This window comes from Podarcis muralis, chromosome Z (assembly GCF_964188315.1).
Source record: "Podarcis muralis chromosome Z, rPodMur119.hap1.1, whole genome shotgun sequence".
In the NCBI taxonomy this organism is placed as follows: Eukaryota; Metazoa; Chordata; class Lepidosauria; order Squamata; family Lacertidae; genus Podarcis; species Podarcis muralis.
Genome location: NC_135673.1, coordinates 28683979 through 28701418, shown reverse-complemented (window position 1 = coordinate 28701418; position 17440 = coordinate 28683979). Strand labels below are relative to the sequence as shown.

The following is a 17440-nucleotide window of genomic DNA, read 5'->3' as shown; positions in this document are numbered from 1 at the left end:
TGATCAAGGTGAGGATTTGACAAATGTGCCTTCCTAGGTTTTCTGTCACCCAGGTGAAATACCCACGCCCCGGATGTGTGTTTGCGGACATACATACACATACATACAAACACCTCAATACATTTATTCATAAAGGGCATAAAAAGTAGGTAATATATCATTGTAATGCAAAGGAATCCTAGGAAGAACTATGACTGTATGACCAAAGTCAAAAAGAGCATCCCTTTCTAGGAAAGGAAATTGTCAAAAGTAGAACTTCCATGTGCAGCAGTTGTCTATCTGAGGTCAGGTTTTGAATTGAACACTTTCCAACCATCTTGTCCTCTGTCGTCCCCTTCTTGTGCCCTCAATCTTTCCCAACATCAGAGTCTTTTCCAGGGAGTCTTCTCTTCTCGTGAGGTGGCCAAAGTATTGGAGCCTCAGCTTCACGATCTGTCCTTCCAGTGAGCACTCAGGGCTGATTTCCTTCAGAATGGATAGGTTTGATCTTCTTGCAGTCCATGGGACTCTCCAGAGTCTCCTCCAGCACCATAATTCAAAGGCATCAATTCTTCGGCGATCAGCCTTCTTTATGGTCCAGCTCTCACTTCCATACATCACTACTGGGAAAACCATAGTTTTAACTATACGGACCTTTGTTGGCAAGGTGATGTCTCTGCTTTTTAAGATGCTGTCTAGGTTTGTCATTGCTTTTCTCCCAAGAAGCAGGCATCTTTTAATTTTGTGACTGCTTTCACCCTAAGGATCATCTAGTCCAGGGGTTTTCCTCCGCCCCTGGCCTGGAGGACTCCCAAAGAGAGGGGGGTGGAGAGGAGGCTGAGGGAACACTCCACAAGGGATAGTGTTCGAAAAAGGGTGAGAGGCTGCCAGCTCTGCAGGCAAGGGGTGACATAACTGGGCTCCTGAGCCCCACAGGGTGCTGCAAAAAGAATATAGTTGGTCAAGGGAGCAGTGGACTTAAAAAGGTTGAAAACCTCCGATCCAGGTCAACTGATTCTCTTCCTTAGCTTCCTGTCCCTCCCTCTATCCCTTCAGAATTTCTTTCTCATACAGTAGCAAACCCATAGGGGATTTCTATTTTCTGCTTTGCTGGAGAGCAGTGGCGTAGCGTGGGTTGTCAGCACCCGGGGCAAGGCAAGTAATTTGCACCCCCTAACCCGTGGATTTGCGCCCCCTAACCTGTGGATTTGCCCTAACCCCAGATGTTGCGCCCGGTGCGGCCAGCCCCCCCTGCACCCCCCACGCTACGCCACTGCCAGAGAGAACCACACAGCTTCTCCAGATTTTCCAACTCCCCCTCAGCCTGGATCGAGTTGTAAATGAGCCTTCTTCAGCTTCAAGGGGAAAGGGGAAGGATGGAATTTGTGGCTACTTTTTCACCTTTCTCTCTGGCTGAAGCCCAGAGATCCTGGGAGGCTGGGAGCCTCAATGGCGCCCTTCTGGAGGTTTCACCCAGAGCAGGAACCCTTGCTAGACCCCCTCCCTAGCCATGGCTCTGCCTTCCTCTTAGCTTGTTTCTCCCTTTTATCCTGATTTTGTGGTTCTTCAAAGTTCATGATGCCTTTGGTAGAGGCTATTCTCCAATTGGAATGCTTGCAGGTCAGTGATTCCCAGTTGTTGGTGTTTATACTACATTTTTAAAGATTTGCCTTGAGAGCGTCTTTGCACATTTCTTATGTAATATAAAGCAATAATCTGGAACCCTCAGTAAGAAGGCTAATGAAATGAAAATCCAGGCAGATGTTTCACACTTCCCGGCTTCTTTGGTTTCTCGTTTCCTTCTTTTGCCCGAGGCTACTGGCCAGGGAGATGTAGGTGGCTGAAACTGTTTCATCAAGTGAAGTTAAACATACACCCAACTTCAGAGGAAAACTTCAGCCAAGACTGCAGGGTGTTCATAAAATGGCAGAAAATCAGCAGAATGTGAATTGTCAGTTTGGAGCGGGGAGAGGTTCAGTGATGGACATTAATGTAATATGCCTGCTTATCACTTCCTGTGGATTTTTTTGGGGGGTGGGAGGGAATCGGATGAATACTAAACTTGCAATCCTACACTTAACTGGGGGCAAACTCTATTGAATTCAGTGGGATTTAATTTTTAGTAGACATGCATGTGTTAAGTCGTGGGTGAACATATCAGACAACACAGCGATTCTTCAGACAGCTCTTGTTTATTCACAGGCCAGAACAGAATTGGGCTGAAGGGTTCAGCCAACCTGATTATATAGAGCTCCACTCCAAAGCAACAGTAACAACTTTCTGTAACTATCCAATCATTGAATGTCACTTTCAATTCCTTATTTGCATAAGTGGACCTGAGTGAAAACTATCTAAAGTATCCCCCTGCTGGCCCAGGGTGAGAACTTCAGTACATAACAGCATGATTATCCTTCTGCAGGCTGTTTGCATCACAGTCTCATAACAGATTCTAGCAAAGTTAACATTTGTGCCAATGAACTGGAGGGGAGTGGGAGGCAGTAAAGAGAACCAGTGTGGTTGAAACTAACTTGAACATAGGTGCCAACACCCTGATGCCCTGGGTGCCCAAGCACCCATGAAATTTCCCATGAAGGGGCCAGGCACCCACATATTTCAGTTCCAGGGTCATGCACGTTGCATGGCACCCACAGTCCCAGGACCCCATGGTTGTGGGGCCAAGCTAGCAGTCCTGAATCTGAAAGTTGTGAATGGTGGGTTTGTTGTTTTTAGTTCCTGTTTTAATTGTTTTCAAAGAGAGAATCATAGAATAGTAGGATTGGAAGGGACGAGGGATCATCTGCTCCAGCTTCCTGCAATTTTTTTGCCCAATGTGAAGCTCAAACCTATGACCCTGAGATTAAGAGTCTCATGCTGTACCCAGTGCTTTTTTCGGGGGGGGGGGGAGACACAGGGGTACGCATACCCCTAAACGTTTTGTGAATCTTTGTACTTTTGTCCATTTACTGTATCCCCCCCCCCCATTTGAACTATAAAATGGTGGTTTTCTTGAGTCAAAATGAGAGTACCCCTAAACTTTTTTTTTTTTAAAGAAAAAAAGCACTGGATATACCTACTGAGCTTTTTGTTTAATTTTTAATTGCATTGTTTTTCTTCTTTACTGCTTGATGCCTTGGGCTCATTCGGGAGAAAGGATGGAACAGTAACAAATCCTTATTGAAGATTTAGAAGCATGTTTGCTCTGTCCATTTCATCCTCAAATATCACTGCGCGTTCCAAAAAACTACACTACAATTTGGAACCAACACGTGAGCGAGCGATCAGCGCCAGTCAGTTGCCTCTGCTTCCCTGTAGGGGGCAGTGCTTCAAAATCCCAAAGCGAGCACTCACAGGCGCCCCCGCCTTACTTCAAGGGCCGTGACGTCACCACCCAGTACTAGCACCCCTTAGGCTGGAGGAAGAGCTCCTCCCGTCGCCCTCCTTTCTACTCCCCTCAGAGTGAAGGCTGCGCTCTCATTGGCCAGGGCTCTCTACACACGCGCAGTTTCAGTCCCTTCCCTTCCCCCCCCCCGTCTTCTCTGCAGCCCCTGACACTGACCCGGACCATGTGACAGGATGCTGAGGGGAGGGGGAGGAGGAGTAGGCGGAAGTAGGAAGTGGATTCCCGAAAGGAGGAAGAAAAAAAAAAAAAAAAACCCCACACGGAACACAAACAAGCCGGGATTTTAAAGAAGCAGCAGACGCCATCGAACCGGAGCTCACTTTCCTCCCACTTTTGCCGGCCCTGAAGCGCCGCCATGTCCAACATGGAGAGTATCCTTGGTAACGCCGGAGGGGGGGGAGGCGGGGGTGGGGTGGGGATCTCCGGAATGGAGCCTGAGGGGGCAACGGGAGCCCCGCTCCTGCTGCGGTAGACCGGGGCGAAGGGCGTGGCTATTGGAACCATCCGGACGGCAGAGGGAGCTCTCGATTGGTGGGCTTCGGGTGTTCTGTGGGTGGTGTTTCCCTCCGGGAGCGACAGCTGGGGGAGAGGGCTCTAACCCCCTCCCCCAAAACCCCTCCTAGGAGGTGTACTGCTCTGTTTACAATAATAGAGTGGGGTGTGTGTGTTATTGCACTTTTTGCATACTTGTTTTATTTAATAATAATTTTTTATTTATACCCCGCCCTCCCCAGCCAAGACCGGGCTCAGGGCAGCTAACAACCAATAATAAAAACAAGTTGATTAAAATACAATTTAAAAGATTAAGATACAACATTGAAACATTAGGATGCAACCACCTCACAGGAGGAGAAAGGAAAAAGAAAGAGGGGGAGGGAATCAAACTGATTCTAAGCCAAAGGCCAGGTGGAACAACTCTGTCTTACAGGCTCTGTGGAAAGAAATTTATTTATTATATCATTTTTCGTCCAAGAAACTTTTGGTTGTCCTCCCCATTTATTTTTTTTAAATCCTCACAACAAATCTGTGAGGTAGGTTAACCAGAGAGGCAGTGGTTGGCCCAAGACCACCTGGTGTGTTTCATGGCTGAGTAGGCATTTGATCCCTGGTCTCCCAGGTCCTAATCTGACAATTTTCTCCCCCTTTTCCTTTAGATAATTTTATTAATCACTACACCACACTGGCGCTCTTCCTCCCACACACCTTTGCCTGTGTGGTAAGATGCTTTGAGGGGGTGGGGGCTAAACTGGCCCCAAGCTACTCAGTGTGCTTTGTGGCTGAATTGTACTTTGAACCCAGCCCTGATCCAGTGCTTCAACCTGTACACCACTATGGTTTAATGGCACTACTTCCTAAGGCAAAAGAAAGTATCTGTGGTGGTACCATAAAAGCTGATTGCAGGTTTATTGCAACATTGGCTTTCATAGATGCACCACTTTGTGCATCTGTAGAAGCAGATCTGAAGGTATTCTTACATGAATGAGTACAGAGAAAATAATTGCATACAGTGACGGGTGAAGAAGACATGAAAGGTGGCCTTTCTTTCTTTTTTTCAAAACACCCTGTAGCATATACAATGTAATTGCACACTGGAAGCTTGGTTCCCGAACTTAATCCATTCCTGGAGTCTATTCGATTCCCGAAACAGTTTGGGAGCCAAGGTGCTGCTTCTGATTGGCTGCAGCAGCTTCCTGCAGTCATGTTCGGCTTCCAAAGAATGTTCAAGAACTGGAACAATTACTTCCAGTTTTTGTTCATTCGGGAGCTGAAACGTTCGGCTCCCAAGGCGTTTGGGAGCCAAGGTCCCACTGTACTGTCCATACACAAGTGTAATTGGTGATAGTGTGAGCTTCTATGCTTTGTGTTTCTTTGTGGCTGTATGTGTATGTGTCACTGTGAAGTGCGGATAACATTTAATTTACAATGTCTAGTTCATGGAAGTTTCTGCCACAAGCCATTAGGTTCTAGCAGTGCCTTAAAGACTTCTCTCAGTGTGCTCCTTCTCCCTGTTCTTGTCATAGATTAGCATGGTTACCCCTCTTGACTTGCTAAAATAAACAGGAGCAATACAATTTCCTTCTATGATTTTCCCCACCACAGTAGTCCTTCTCAAATTAGGGCTTCGGATCTGTGAATCTATGCCACTCATTTGCAGGGGTCCCCTCTTCTCCTCTCCCCCCCTCCCCCAAAATTAGGCCACACACTCTTAGATGTTGGGCTCAAATATCTCATCTTAAGATCTGTTGCTCTGCTTAGCCCAGGACTAGTAAGGCAACAAGTGGGAGACCATAGTGTTTTCTTTGTTATCTTTTAGCAGCAAATACAGTTTTCATCCATGTGTTTAAAAATCTTGTACAGTCAAGTAAATGGACATAAATTTATCTCTTTCCCGCACCCTCGTCTCCTTTCCTCCTCCTCCTCATAGTTCCCATTTTTTTGCCCACCAGGTTGCCCACCATAATGGAATGTCTGTCACTATAGGGTGTTTCCTACCCTTTTTTGACTGCTTCTTAGGAGTCCAGACCAGTAGGCTCCACTCTATATGTGAGGAAAGAAGCACACTATTGATGTGTTTCTGTGAGTCCTTTTAAGCTGTAGGAAATGACACCAAAGGGGTAGTCACTTCGAGTTGGGGCAAGGGCAAGAGCACCAACAAGTCGGATTGGTGTTATGCTGGGGTAATGTGTAGTATGGCTCTGTGAGGTGTGGCTGCAGTTTATGCCCATACTTGGTTGGTTAGTGGTCCTAGGATTGTTCAGATTGTGAGACTGATTCAGTCCTGTTGGGCTGGTACCCTGGGTGAGAGACTGGGTGGGGAGTTTGTTTTGTTTCCCAAAAGAGATTTGGGTGAACAAATTATTTAACTAGTGTTGTTGGTAAGACTGTTTGCTTCCTGTTACTGCCTGTACTGTGAGTCTATGGTTGGCTGGAGCAGTGTGCGCTTCTGGAGGGGAGGGTGCTTGACAACTGTGTCTGGGAGGGACACAGATCTCAAGTATTCCTGTGGGTGCAGGGAGAGATAGACATAGCTGTATGGGGGTAGGTCTGCAAGACACTTGCAGATGCTTGCATTATGTTGCCTGCTTCCCATCTGTAGTATCACTTGAAGCTTGTCCAGTGTGCCTATTAGTCTGCTGTTGTTTCTGAATGCTGTTGATTCATAATAAGACCCTGGTTGTTGTTTTTTCTTTTTAAAAATAATTTTTATTAATTTTCTTTTCTCAAAGCAAGTATCCAATATCATTGCTAAACATACATTTTCCAATTTTCCCCCTCCCTGTTGACTTCCCTCAACTACCATTTCTGGTTTATTACGTCAGATGATACATTCTGCTGTTTATATACAATATTATGTTATCACATTGTTGTACTTCTTGTTCTCTGTAAATAAAATTGTAAATTGTTTATTTAAATCCTGCCAGCGAGACCATTTCTTTCTGTTGTTTCTGCAGATATATTGTAAATGGTTCCCATTCTTTTTCAAAGTCACTATTGTCCCATAATAAGATCCTGTTGATCTTCTAGATGATCTGGATGTTGATCAATTCTGGATGAGAGACTGGGCAGGGGTAATCATGAATATCCTCGGAAGCTCATCCAGTGTGCTCAATGGTCTGGTGTTGTTGTTTCTCAATGCTACTCCAATTCATAAAAAGACCGTGTTGAACATCCTAACATGAATGAATAGCTGATGTAGTCTGTATTGCAGGGCTAGGTCGGCCTGATCTGACACACCTTTGCCCAGCTGGATACCCTGTGGAACACTAGTTCAGACCAGAGCCTCTGAGCGGAGAAGATGTCATAGTTTATAGAAGTTCTCTTTCCTTTACTAGGAAACATCTCTGCTTAAGAGCTGGACTGGAGAGCCCTGCATGTGGCATGGGGTCATGGAGACTGATTGGGGATACTGTTGATGTACTTTACACTTTGCTGCCCAACAGCCTCCCTTACTGAGCTAGCTGAGGTGGTCTCTAGTGTGGGTTTGGATAGACTCAGGACTCTAGCCCTGGGTGACTTCACTACCCATTTCGATAATGCCTCGGAGCCAGCTCAGGATTTCATGGGACTGCCTCAGATGGTCTTTGGTCCCAGCCCATAGAACAGGGCTTTGTAGAGAGAGAGAGGGCATCTGAATATGGAGGGAGGGCTTGTCTTAACCCTATTGTCACTGTCAGATTGCATCCTAGTGAAGTTTGGACTTTTGACAGCAGTCCCACTCTGCAGGAGTGATAACTGATACAGATGGTCCAACCCAGAGGATAAATGAACCTGGTAGGTTTCTGACTGCTCTGGAGGATTTTCCAGAAGCCAGAGCTAGTGATACTGTCAAGTCCCTGCTATCATTATGGGATAATGAGATGAAGAGGGTTATCAACACAAACACTCCCAAGGTTCGTCTCTGGTCCTGCAGAGTCTTCACTTCTTACCAAGGAGCTGCAGAGTTTACTGAAGAGTTTACTAAGGATCTGTAGTTAGTGAAGCAGACTTGGAGACAACTGGAGTATTGGTGGCTGAAAACTCACTCCAAATCGGACACAACTGCATACCAAGCAGCAGTGAAGGAGAACTACTTTGCTGCTTCCATTGCGTTCTCCAAGAGCCAGCCAGCCAAATCATTTTGGGTGGTCTGGAGACTAGTTGTACCAGGGATGATGGCTGGACTTCTGGAACACTTGGCAGAAAGTTGTGAGCACTTTGCATGGCACATTGGGGATAAAGTTGCTTGGCTCCATAGCGCCATAGATATCACTGTTGTTGCAACTCCAGCTTAAGTGTCCAGTACAATGTCTTCTCAGTAGGATCAATCACAGTTTATGTGGCCAGTTGATACAGGCAGGATTCTGTATGATTCTGCAATGATTCAACCAACTTTTTGTTTTATTGACCCCTGCCCATCCTGTTGTTGGGTGCCTGTAGGTGGACCCTACGGAGATTTTAGAGAGTTATTGTTGCTCTTATTTTTTGTTGCCTGCCTCATTACTAGAAGAGCTGATATTTCTACTGTGTCCCTCTCCAAGACTATCAGAAAGCTAATAGTCGGGATATACTAAAGAACAGGTCCCCCCTCCCTCTTGGAGAGATCCTGGAACTTTATATAATAAGGAGTTTTAGACTGTCCAAACAGCTGGGAAATGGCTGGAATTTAAATCACAAGATACTTGGGTTGGCTTTGTCTGTATCATGGTACCCGGTTGAAGGACCAATGAAATGGCAGTGGCAGAGCCAAACAGATCTTCTTCTCTGATGCCATTGCATCAACAGAGATACTCATAGTTGTGAGGAGACATTTTTTGTGCAGAAGAATGCAGATTTTTAAATCATTGCTGATTACAATCACTGGGATGTGGTTTGCATCTAATGCTGCTACAGCAGAGCTTGGGCTGGAGATGTCACAAGCAGTTGCTTATCTCAGTTGCTTAATTGCTTCAGCTTGCCCACCCCTGAAGAAAGTAGACAAGGTGCATGGATTTTTGGAGGGCACTATGTGTACTCTATAGCTGACTGGTAAAGGGCATATGAATTTATTGGGAATTCATTGATCAAGGTTGTCAGTACTTCCCGTTAGGTGGGATTGGGGTGTTGGAGCCCATCTTTTTAATAATGGCCTTGTCTGCAGTGAACTATCAAATCCAGTACTGAATTTAGAGAATTTTGTGTACAATGCCATGGATATAGCTTTAAAACTTCAACGAGACCATCTTCATACTGTCAGCATTTATATTACTTGTTAACTGAGAACATCATCCTTAACTTAAATTTAAGAGCATCTTTTTAACTTGAAGTTTGCTGCCAAAGAACTTAACAGAAATGCCAAAAAGTGTGATAAAGAAGAAAAGGTTGAAAAAGCCAAAATTAAGAAGGTGAGACATGAAATTATATTGGAAGTTCCCCATATATACTGTTTGATAGTGTGTGAGCAGGATCTTTCGCTGTGACATTAGGAAGTTATAAATAAAAGTTTGCACTGTTTATACACATCATTGGTGATGGCACTGTTGCTGACTGCAATATGTTTGCATTAGAAACTAAAAATAAAATAGTAATTTATTGCGAACTAATTAACAGAATATCTCCCCTCCATCCCCCAACACATGTAGATAATGGCTGAACATGAATCCTTGGATTCTAAAGCAGCCATTTTCAAAGTGGATTTTCTTCTCTTTTCTTTTTTCCCTATCCCCATCCCCATCCCCCTTCCCCTCCTTTTCCCCTTTTTCAAGTGAATTACCGTATTTTTCGCTCTATAACACGCACCCGACCATAACACGCACATAGTTTTTAGAGGAGGAAAATCCGTAGGCATGCCACCCGTAGGCATTCCCTCCATAACACGCACAGACATTTCCCCTTACTTTTTAGGAGGAAAAAAGTGAGTGTTATGGTGCAAAAAATACAGTAATGAACCTTACCCAGCAGTAAATTTACTGGCTGAAAAGCCTTTAAATCTACAGTGTCAGTTTTCATACCCATCCATACAGTATCAGCTCCTGCTCATTCAGAATCCAGTGTGTGTGTCCAGGAGAGTGGATTTCTATATACTTGGGTAGTGATGTTATCCCATCTGTAGCAGATCATCTGACATGATCTTTAGTTGGACTATTGGTATGTGTCTGCCATCATTTGCAAAGCTTTGATAAGCTCTCCTGAGGGACCTGCCAGTTTGGTGTTGTTAATGTAGAGTGCTGGTCTTCTTCCTGTATTTTTTTAGACAATGAGAGCACTGGTACCCAAGGAAATAAGTGTAATCATATGCCATCATCCTTCTTATTGCCATGTGTGTACCGGAATCTGACGGTGACGGTCTTGGTCTGAAAGCTAAGATTTATTAGGGTGCATTTCTTAATTAGTTGAAAAGCTGTGTTCTGCTTCTCTTTGTTTAAATAAAAGGCAATTCAGAAAGGCAATACTGAAGTGGCAAGAATACATGCAGAAAATGCAATCCGGCAGAAGAATCAAGCCATCAACTTCTTGCGGATGAGTGCTCGGGTTGATGCTGTAGCGGCAAGAGTTCAAACAGCAGTAACAATGGGCAAGGTAATCAGCTTTATCATGTTTTAGCAAGAAACACAAGTTTCCAAAAAACTTGCACTATGAATGTTTTCGTAAGATGGTTTGTACAAGGCAAGTCCACAGACCTTTTGCTGCTAAGTAGGTAAAACCCTGTAGTAAGTAGGTAAAAACGGCGTTTCCGTGTGCGGCTCTGGCTCGCCAGAGCAGCGATGTCACGCTGGCCACGTGACCCGGAAGTGTCTCCGGACAGCGCTGGCCCCCGGCCTCTTGAGTGAGATGGGCGCACAACCCTAGAGTCTGTCAAGACTGGCCTGTACGGGCAGGGGTACCTTTACCTTTTTAGGTAAAACCCTGTAGAATTTCAAATGCTGTGTTAAATAGAAATATGGTCTATTTGAATCTCCTGAAGAAGCAGCTAACTATTGTAACAATGGCTAGTGTTGTGCAATTTCATGTCATGTTAGTTTATTTTGGGCTATAGTTGCCCAAAGTTTCAAATAAGAAATGTAAAAAATGTGGTTACTATATATGTTGTTCTCCTAGGTAACAAAGTCAATGGCTGGAGTAGTTAAATCGATGGATGCTACGTTGAAAAGTATGAACTTGGAAAAGGTAAACAAATAAATTCAGAAGTTGAGTTTTAAGATATTTCCTTTTGTTCCTGGCTTGACATCATTTGTGCTCCTGGCTTGACATCATTTGCTTATGTGCAGATATCTGCCTTGATGGACAAATTTGAGCAGCAGTTTGAAACCTTAGATGTTCAGACGGCACAGATGGAAGACACAATGAGTAATACCACTACACTAACAACACCACAAGTAAGTCATATTGAAGCAGATATAACTTGCCATTAGCAGTCCTATCCAGCTGCCCCTGGGTGCTTTCTTGACCAGTATGAGAGAGAGACTTTCAGAGAAAAATATGGCTGGGCTAAATAGACCTTCTCTTTAGAGCTGGACCTTCTCTGACTCAGCTAGAGAATGGAGTCAAGTGCATTTATTCTGCTGACAAAATAATATTTTTTTAATAAATACAGTGGTTTTTCACTGGGCTTCCTCAAGTGCTTCTCAACGATTATTTAATGAGGAAATCGGGAAGAGCTTGGAAACTCTCCTGAGCAGCAGCTTGTCCACCTCCTCTGATTTTTTGCAGTGGCCTGCTGCCAATATGTTTTGGATGATGGTAAGGCCCGGAAGATGTGCAGCCTAGAATATTTCTCTGATTCCTCTACAATAAGTAGGGTTCCTCTGCAGACGAGTCAGTATGGAAGGTTCTCCTTGAAGACAGAAAGTTAGAAAACCATTAGTGCATCTACACTAGGAACTTTATCAGTATTAATTATTGGGTGTGTGTTTTGTTTTTTTTAAAGTAGGAAAAATTAGTACAGTCGTACCTCGAGTTGAATGTGTTTCAGGTTGAGTGCTTTCGGGTTGCACTCCGTGGCAACCCGGAAGTAACAGAGCACGTTACTTCCGGGTTTCGCCGTTCGCACATACTCAGACGCTCAAAATGATGTCATGCGCGGAAGCGGCAAAACACGACCCGCGCAGGCGCGCCGTCGCATCTTACGTTCCATTCAGGATGCAAACGGGGCTTCGGAACGGATCCCATTCACATCCCGAGGTACCACTAACTGTTTTAGTAGAATGCTGAAGGCCTTCTTGGTAGTGGCACCTTCCCTGTGGAACGCCCTCTCTTTAGATGTCAATGAGATAAAGAGCTACATAACTTTTAGAAGACATTTGAAGGCAGCCCCAGTATTGGGAAGTTTTTAATGTTTGATATTTTACTATGTTTTGTATGTGCTGTAAGCCACCCAGAGTGGCTGGGGAAACCCAGGCAGATGGGCAGGGTATAAATAATATTAGTAGTAGTGGTGGTGGTAGTAGTCTCAGCAGCAGCACCTTTAAACTACAAACTATACATGCAAATGTAGTGATAGCATCACTAAATGATGAATGAAAACAAATAAAAAATAGGCTTGAGTGTAATGCAGCACAATCCTATGAATGGTTATTTGGAAGTAAGATTTGCTGAGTTCAGTAGGGCTTACCCCCCCCCCCCCAATAAATAGGCATAGGCTTGTGCAGATAACACTAGTTTTAATTGCTTTTTAAGAAGCTGCATTTTGAGAGGCCAGATTTGCTTTCTGAATGTGTTAGCTCCCTCTAGTGGTATTCACAGGTTCAAAAAACTGCACATGATCTTTTCTATTATGCTGGATTCCATGTCTGTTACAATGGTAAAACTAATTTGGTCCTTATTTTTTAGAACCAAGTGGACCTGCTTCTGCAGGAAATGGCAGATGAAGCTGGGTGAGTGTAAACATTTGAAGACTGAAACACCGAGTATTCTAATGGCAGTGCTTAATAAAGTTTTAATGCACTTGAGATAGTAATAAATGCTTCCTTTCCTCTGATTCAGGAAGCATAATGTTAACTGAATAGGTTGCAATGATAGTATAGTGCTATTCTCTCAGGAAAAAACATGGCTATTTCCACCTTTACCTGGAGGGAGATAGATAGATGATAGATATATAATGTCGAGTACAGTGTCCTTACTTTGACTGAGAGATCACTATGAGACCAGTATGATAGAAAACTACATGTTGGACCTCTCTGAAATAACACGAGTAAGAAAAAACTTGGAACTCTCTAATAATGCTATTTAGTAGCAACAGTGCTAAGCACTATTCATTCATTCATTCATTCATTTATTCATTTAATTATTTCTAGGATTCACTTTTAATTAAAAAAACAGCAAGGTGGTATACCACATACAAAATTACACAGAAGTGGCATAATCTCCATCTCGAACACTGCAAAGATAGAAGAGGGCAAAAGTGAAGGGGCAGAAGAGTAACAAATATGAGGACAGCAGAGGATTAATGCACCCCTTCAGTGGTGCAGATATTTCATAAAGCTGATCTCTTCTACCTGCTACTCTGTTATTAATTGGCATATTACATGTTGAGGACTGGAGATAGAAGTGAGCACAACTGGGAAGCTTTCAGCAATAAGTGCACCTGAGGTGTGGGGGCTACTATCAGAATAACTTCTTGTATATTGGTTTCTCTTCTGAACTCTAGCCTTGACCTGAATATGGAACTACCTCAGGGACAGACAGGCTCTGTTGGCACAAGTGTTGCTTCAGCGGAACAGGTAAACCCTCTTTTTGCTTGCTTGGTATGTCTTCCCTATCACAGGAGTGGGGAACCTAAGGCCCAGGGACCAAGCGCAGCCTTTTGGGGCTTCTCCATCTGGTCCTCAGCACACCCATTATCAGTCCTCCTCCACACCCTCCTTAAGTGCATTGGCTTGGCTGGAATGTATGCTTGAACTGTAGTGATGCTTCTTGCTTGCCTGGATGGAGAGGGGTGTGTGTAAGTCTCTGCTCTTGTGGGCCCGGAATATAGCCTGGTTTGCAGAGGTAAGAGTCTCACCTGTTGCTCCATCAGGCCTCTGGCTCTGCCCACCACTGATGTGGCCTCCGGAGGGATGCCCATAAGGAAAAGTGCCCCACCCCTGCCTTAATAGCATGTAAGATTGTCTCTTCAGTTGGAGCATTTAGACCAACCTTCCATAAACTGGTGCCCTCCTAATGTTTTGAACTCTAAACTCCCATCAGCATACGTTAATGCAGGTGTAATCCCAAAACATGTGGAGGTTGGAGAAAGCTATTTTAGATGTACATGAACTAACTATTGCCAGCTCATAGTTGGGCTAGATCTCATACCAGGACAAGCGAGCTAAGAAGAAGCAGCCTTACTGATTTTCATGCCCTCTCAGTTTCAGAGTTTGCTTGTTTTCCTGTTCCTTCCCATTCCTCTTGCACTGTGTTTATAAGCCTATACAGAGCTTAGAAGGAGTTAGTACAGGCAACTCCCTCACTTACGCGGGGGTTACGTTCTGGGGCCCCATGTGCACAAGTGAAATTGCATAAAATGGTGAGCACCTTCTCTGCCACTCTCGCTTCAGCCCACACCAAAAATACTGCATCCAAAAATATCCACAATTAGAATGGACGCTCTGGGGTCAGGAGGAGGCTGGAGGAGAAGTGTAAAAGCTGTTGCTGCGCTACCATGCACATTAGCTGTTAGGCAGGGAAGCGGAGCAGCATAAAGAAAGCCCCACTGCACCTCCAGTCTCTTCAGGGCTTCCTCCACCCTCACTGATGTCCTTTTTGGGCTCCAGGGAAGGTCTCGCGAGCCATGAGGACACTCTAGCTCTCTCTTGCCATTTCCAGGTTTGAATTGAATTATGTAATTATTTCCCAGCGCTTCCCTTGAGTCGATCGGGCATAAGAGGGTAGTCACCCGTAGTCTTATAATTTAGATGTAGATCTTCAAGCCTAGCAGAGCCCAGTCTCTCTTTGGTCTGGCTGTTGTTCTTCTAGAATGTTAAGTCTTTATCCCTTAAGTAGTGCATTAATGAATGCCTCTTGTTGGTTGGTCTGAATTCTGCAGGATGAGCTCTCACAGAGACTGGCGCGCCTTCGTGATCAAGTGTAACGGGAAGAGTTGGATCTGCTATCTTCTGCATTTGCTTCCAAAGCATTCTGTGTGCATAAATCACAGCCTGACATAAGGTCTCCATCTCTAATATTTCCAGTTAGATATACTTAATGGGCGCTTCTCTTTTTGTCCTACTGTGCTTTTAAAAACGTGTTAACCCAATGGTGATATTTCAGTGTATTTTCTAGTTTTAAGCATTTTTTAAGTCAAGGGTTATATTTTTGCAGATACTTTTTCCAAGACACAGATTGAATTTTGCCAAGTATCACATTGGATTATCAATCCGGAAATAGAGTAGCACCTTTTAACATATATGATTTTAAGTTATGTAGCAGGGTTTTAAATTATAAATAATGTCTCTCCCCCCCCCCCTGCAAAAGTGGGGAGTCCCTCAATATCTGCGGGGAAAGACCAGTTTGACAGAATGGTATATTTGTTTGTGTGTTTGTGTACTGTTTAAACATCCCTGGATAATCTTTCCATGGTGTTGCAGAACAAGCTTACTTACGGATCAAGCTTAACTGTAGTAACACAACAAAATGATAGTTGTTATGCTGTCCTTGTAGCTGGAATCATTAGCATCATCACTTGAGAACCGAAGGAATAAACTATATTTTTAAACACTCCTGCCTAGATTATATACTGTATATATTACACTCTCCCAGAAATTTCAGGAATGCTTCCTAAATAACTAATTAAAATGCTAGCTTTGAAATGTCATCTTACATTGTGGCAAAATTGTATTTTATATTCTGTTGGTGGGGCGGGACAACGGATATCTCAAAAGTGGAAATGAACTTACATAGATAAAAGTACATACTCAAAATTCTTGCTCAATCTTGTTTCACAGCTGAGCTTAAAACTAATGGCAGCTTCTTAAAAAGGCAGTTAAAATGCCTGCATTTAAAATGCAAATATCCTGGATGCTTCAGTTTTGCTAGGATTTACAAGCCTTGGGTCTCATCTTCTGTTCAAATCATAGATGTCCACAGTGCCCACCATTTTGATGTATCTTCCTTCTATCATAATTAACTAAAAAGTTCCTGGGTTGGCTGAAAATAACTACTAAAAATTGGGCTGGTATAATAACTTGCACGTGCCTATTGGTGCAAATCTCAAGACAGTTTTTGTGCAACTTAAGAGTACAGTGTTTAATGAGGCCATCAGATAGGACGGAGGGCAGTGTGATATGGTACAAAAGAGGACAAGGAGAAAGAATGCTACTATTTGGGCATGTTAAAAATTCTTACACTTGATTTCTGACTTGTAGACATTTTCTTTGTATACAGCCAGAAATGTGAAAGTCCAAACAGTGTGCAAAAACAAAAATTATAAAGCTGTCTTCCTGGTGAAACAAAGGTGAAATGCATCTGAAGGAAAACCTCCTATCTTTAATTCTGTTGATTGGCATCCTTCCCCATTGTTTTCTTTCCCCCCTATGAAGCCTGCAGTCTTGTCGGCTGAGGGGCTGGGGTATAACTGGAGAGATCAACTTTCTGCTACTACACGGCAGCAGCTGCTTCTATACAAGGGCCAGGATGTGTGAAAGGGTTGAGAAGACTACCTTTACAGTGACGTTTATTGATTGCACTTTGCGTGTTTCAGGATGGAATTAAAAATATAGTTTATATCCCTTAAACTCAGGCCTGTTTTTAAAGCAACATTCTGTTGCTTTTGTTGAGACATTGGAGCGGGATTAGGTACAAATCCAGATTTATTCCCTCCCTAAAAAAATGTGTAAATTTTTTCAAACAGCTCATTGGAAAATACATTACAGTGGTCCCTTGGGTTACAAACACCTTGGGTTACAAACACTTCAGGTTACAGACTCCGCTAACCCGGAAGTAGTACCTCGGATTAAGAACTTTGCTTCAGGATGAGAACAGAAATCGCGTGGTGATGGTGCGGTGGCAGCCGGAGGCCCCATTAGCTAAAGTGGTGCTTCAGGTTAAGAACAGTTTCAGGTTAAGAACAGAGCTCCGGAACGAATTAAGTTCTTAACTAGAGGTACCACTGTATTATACTACATTTTTCTTCTCCTGGGTTGCTCAGAGTGGTATACATTGTTCTCTGTCTTCTTCCTTTATTCTCACACTAATCCTCTAAGGTGGAATAGACAGATGGTGACTGACCTAGATTCAGCCAGAGAGCTGCTTTGTGGTTGAGTGAGGATTTAAACCTGGGTCTGCCTGATCCTAGTCGGACACACTAGAAACTGGACCACAGTGCCTCTTTGTCTTGGTATTGCTCACTGCTTAATATTTTCTGTAGTAGCTTGCTTTTGGATTTCTGTGTAATCATGAGAACAAGCAGCCAGTGTATTTTTAAAACGCTCCTTTTTCCTGCCTGCCTTTTTTCAATGGAACCAGCAGAGGGAAGTAGAAGACCTATCTTTTGATGGGAAAGGTTTGCTTAAACAGCAAAGGCTGGGTACTGCAAATATATATTCCCCCTTCTGTCTGGCTTAGAGGGTCTGTTTAAGAAGCCGGATCTGCTTGCTTGTTCTAAATCTTAGGTTAGATGCCATCACTCCT

At 43.7% G+C, this 17440-nt stretch overlaps 1 protein-coding gene across 1 annotated transcript; it reads left to right on the top strand.

Moving 5' to 3' along the window:
* Nucleotides 1-3590: 3590 nt before the first annotated feature.
* CHMP1B (charged multivesicular body protein 1B) lies at nt 3591-15626 on the top strand. The gene is made up of 8 exons (XM_077922106.1): nt 3591-3750; nt 9143-9240; nt 10268-10414; nt 10934-11002; nt 11104-11211; nt 12665-12708; nt 13482-13554; nt 14859-15626. The coding sequence occupies exons 1-8, from the start codon at nt 3735-3737 to the stop codon at nt 14901-14903; spliced, it is 600 nt and encodes a 199-aa protein (XP_077778232.1). The 5' UTR covers nt 3591-3734; the 3' UTR covers nt 14904-15626.
* The last annotated feature ends 1814 nt before the right edge of the window (nt 15627-17440 follow it).

Excerpts from the sequence above, each read along its gene's own strand:
- CHMP1B (XM_077922106.1), top strand. Across the intron at positions 9,241-10,267 it reads AAAAAGCCAAAATTAAGAAG|GCAATTCAGAAAGGCAATAC; the intron begins GTGAGACATGAA and ends TTTAAATAAAAG. Across the intron at positions 11,212-12,664 it reads CTACACTAACAACACCACAA|AACCAAGTGGACCTGCTTCT; the intron begins GTAAGTCATATT and ends CTTATTTTTTAG.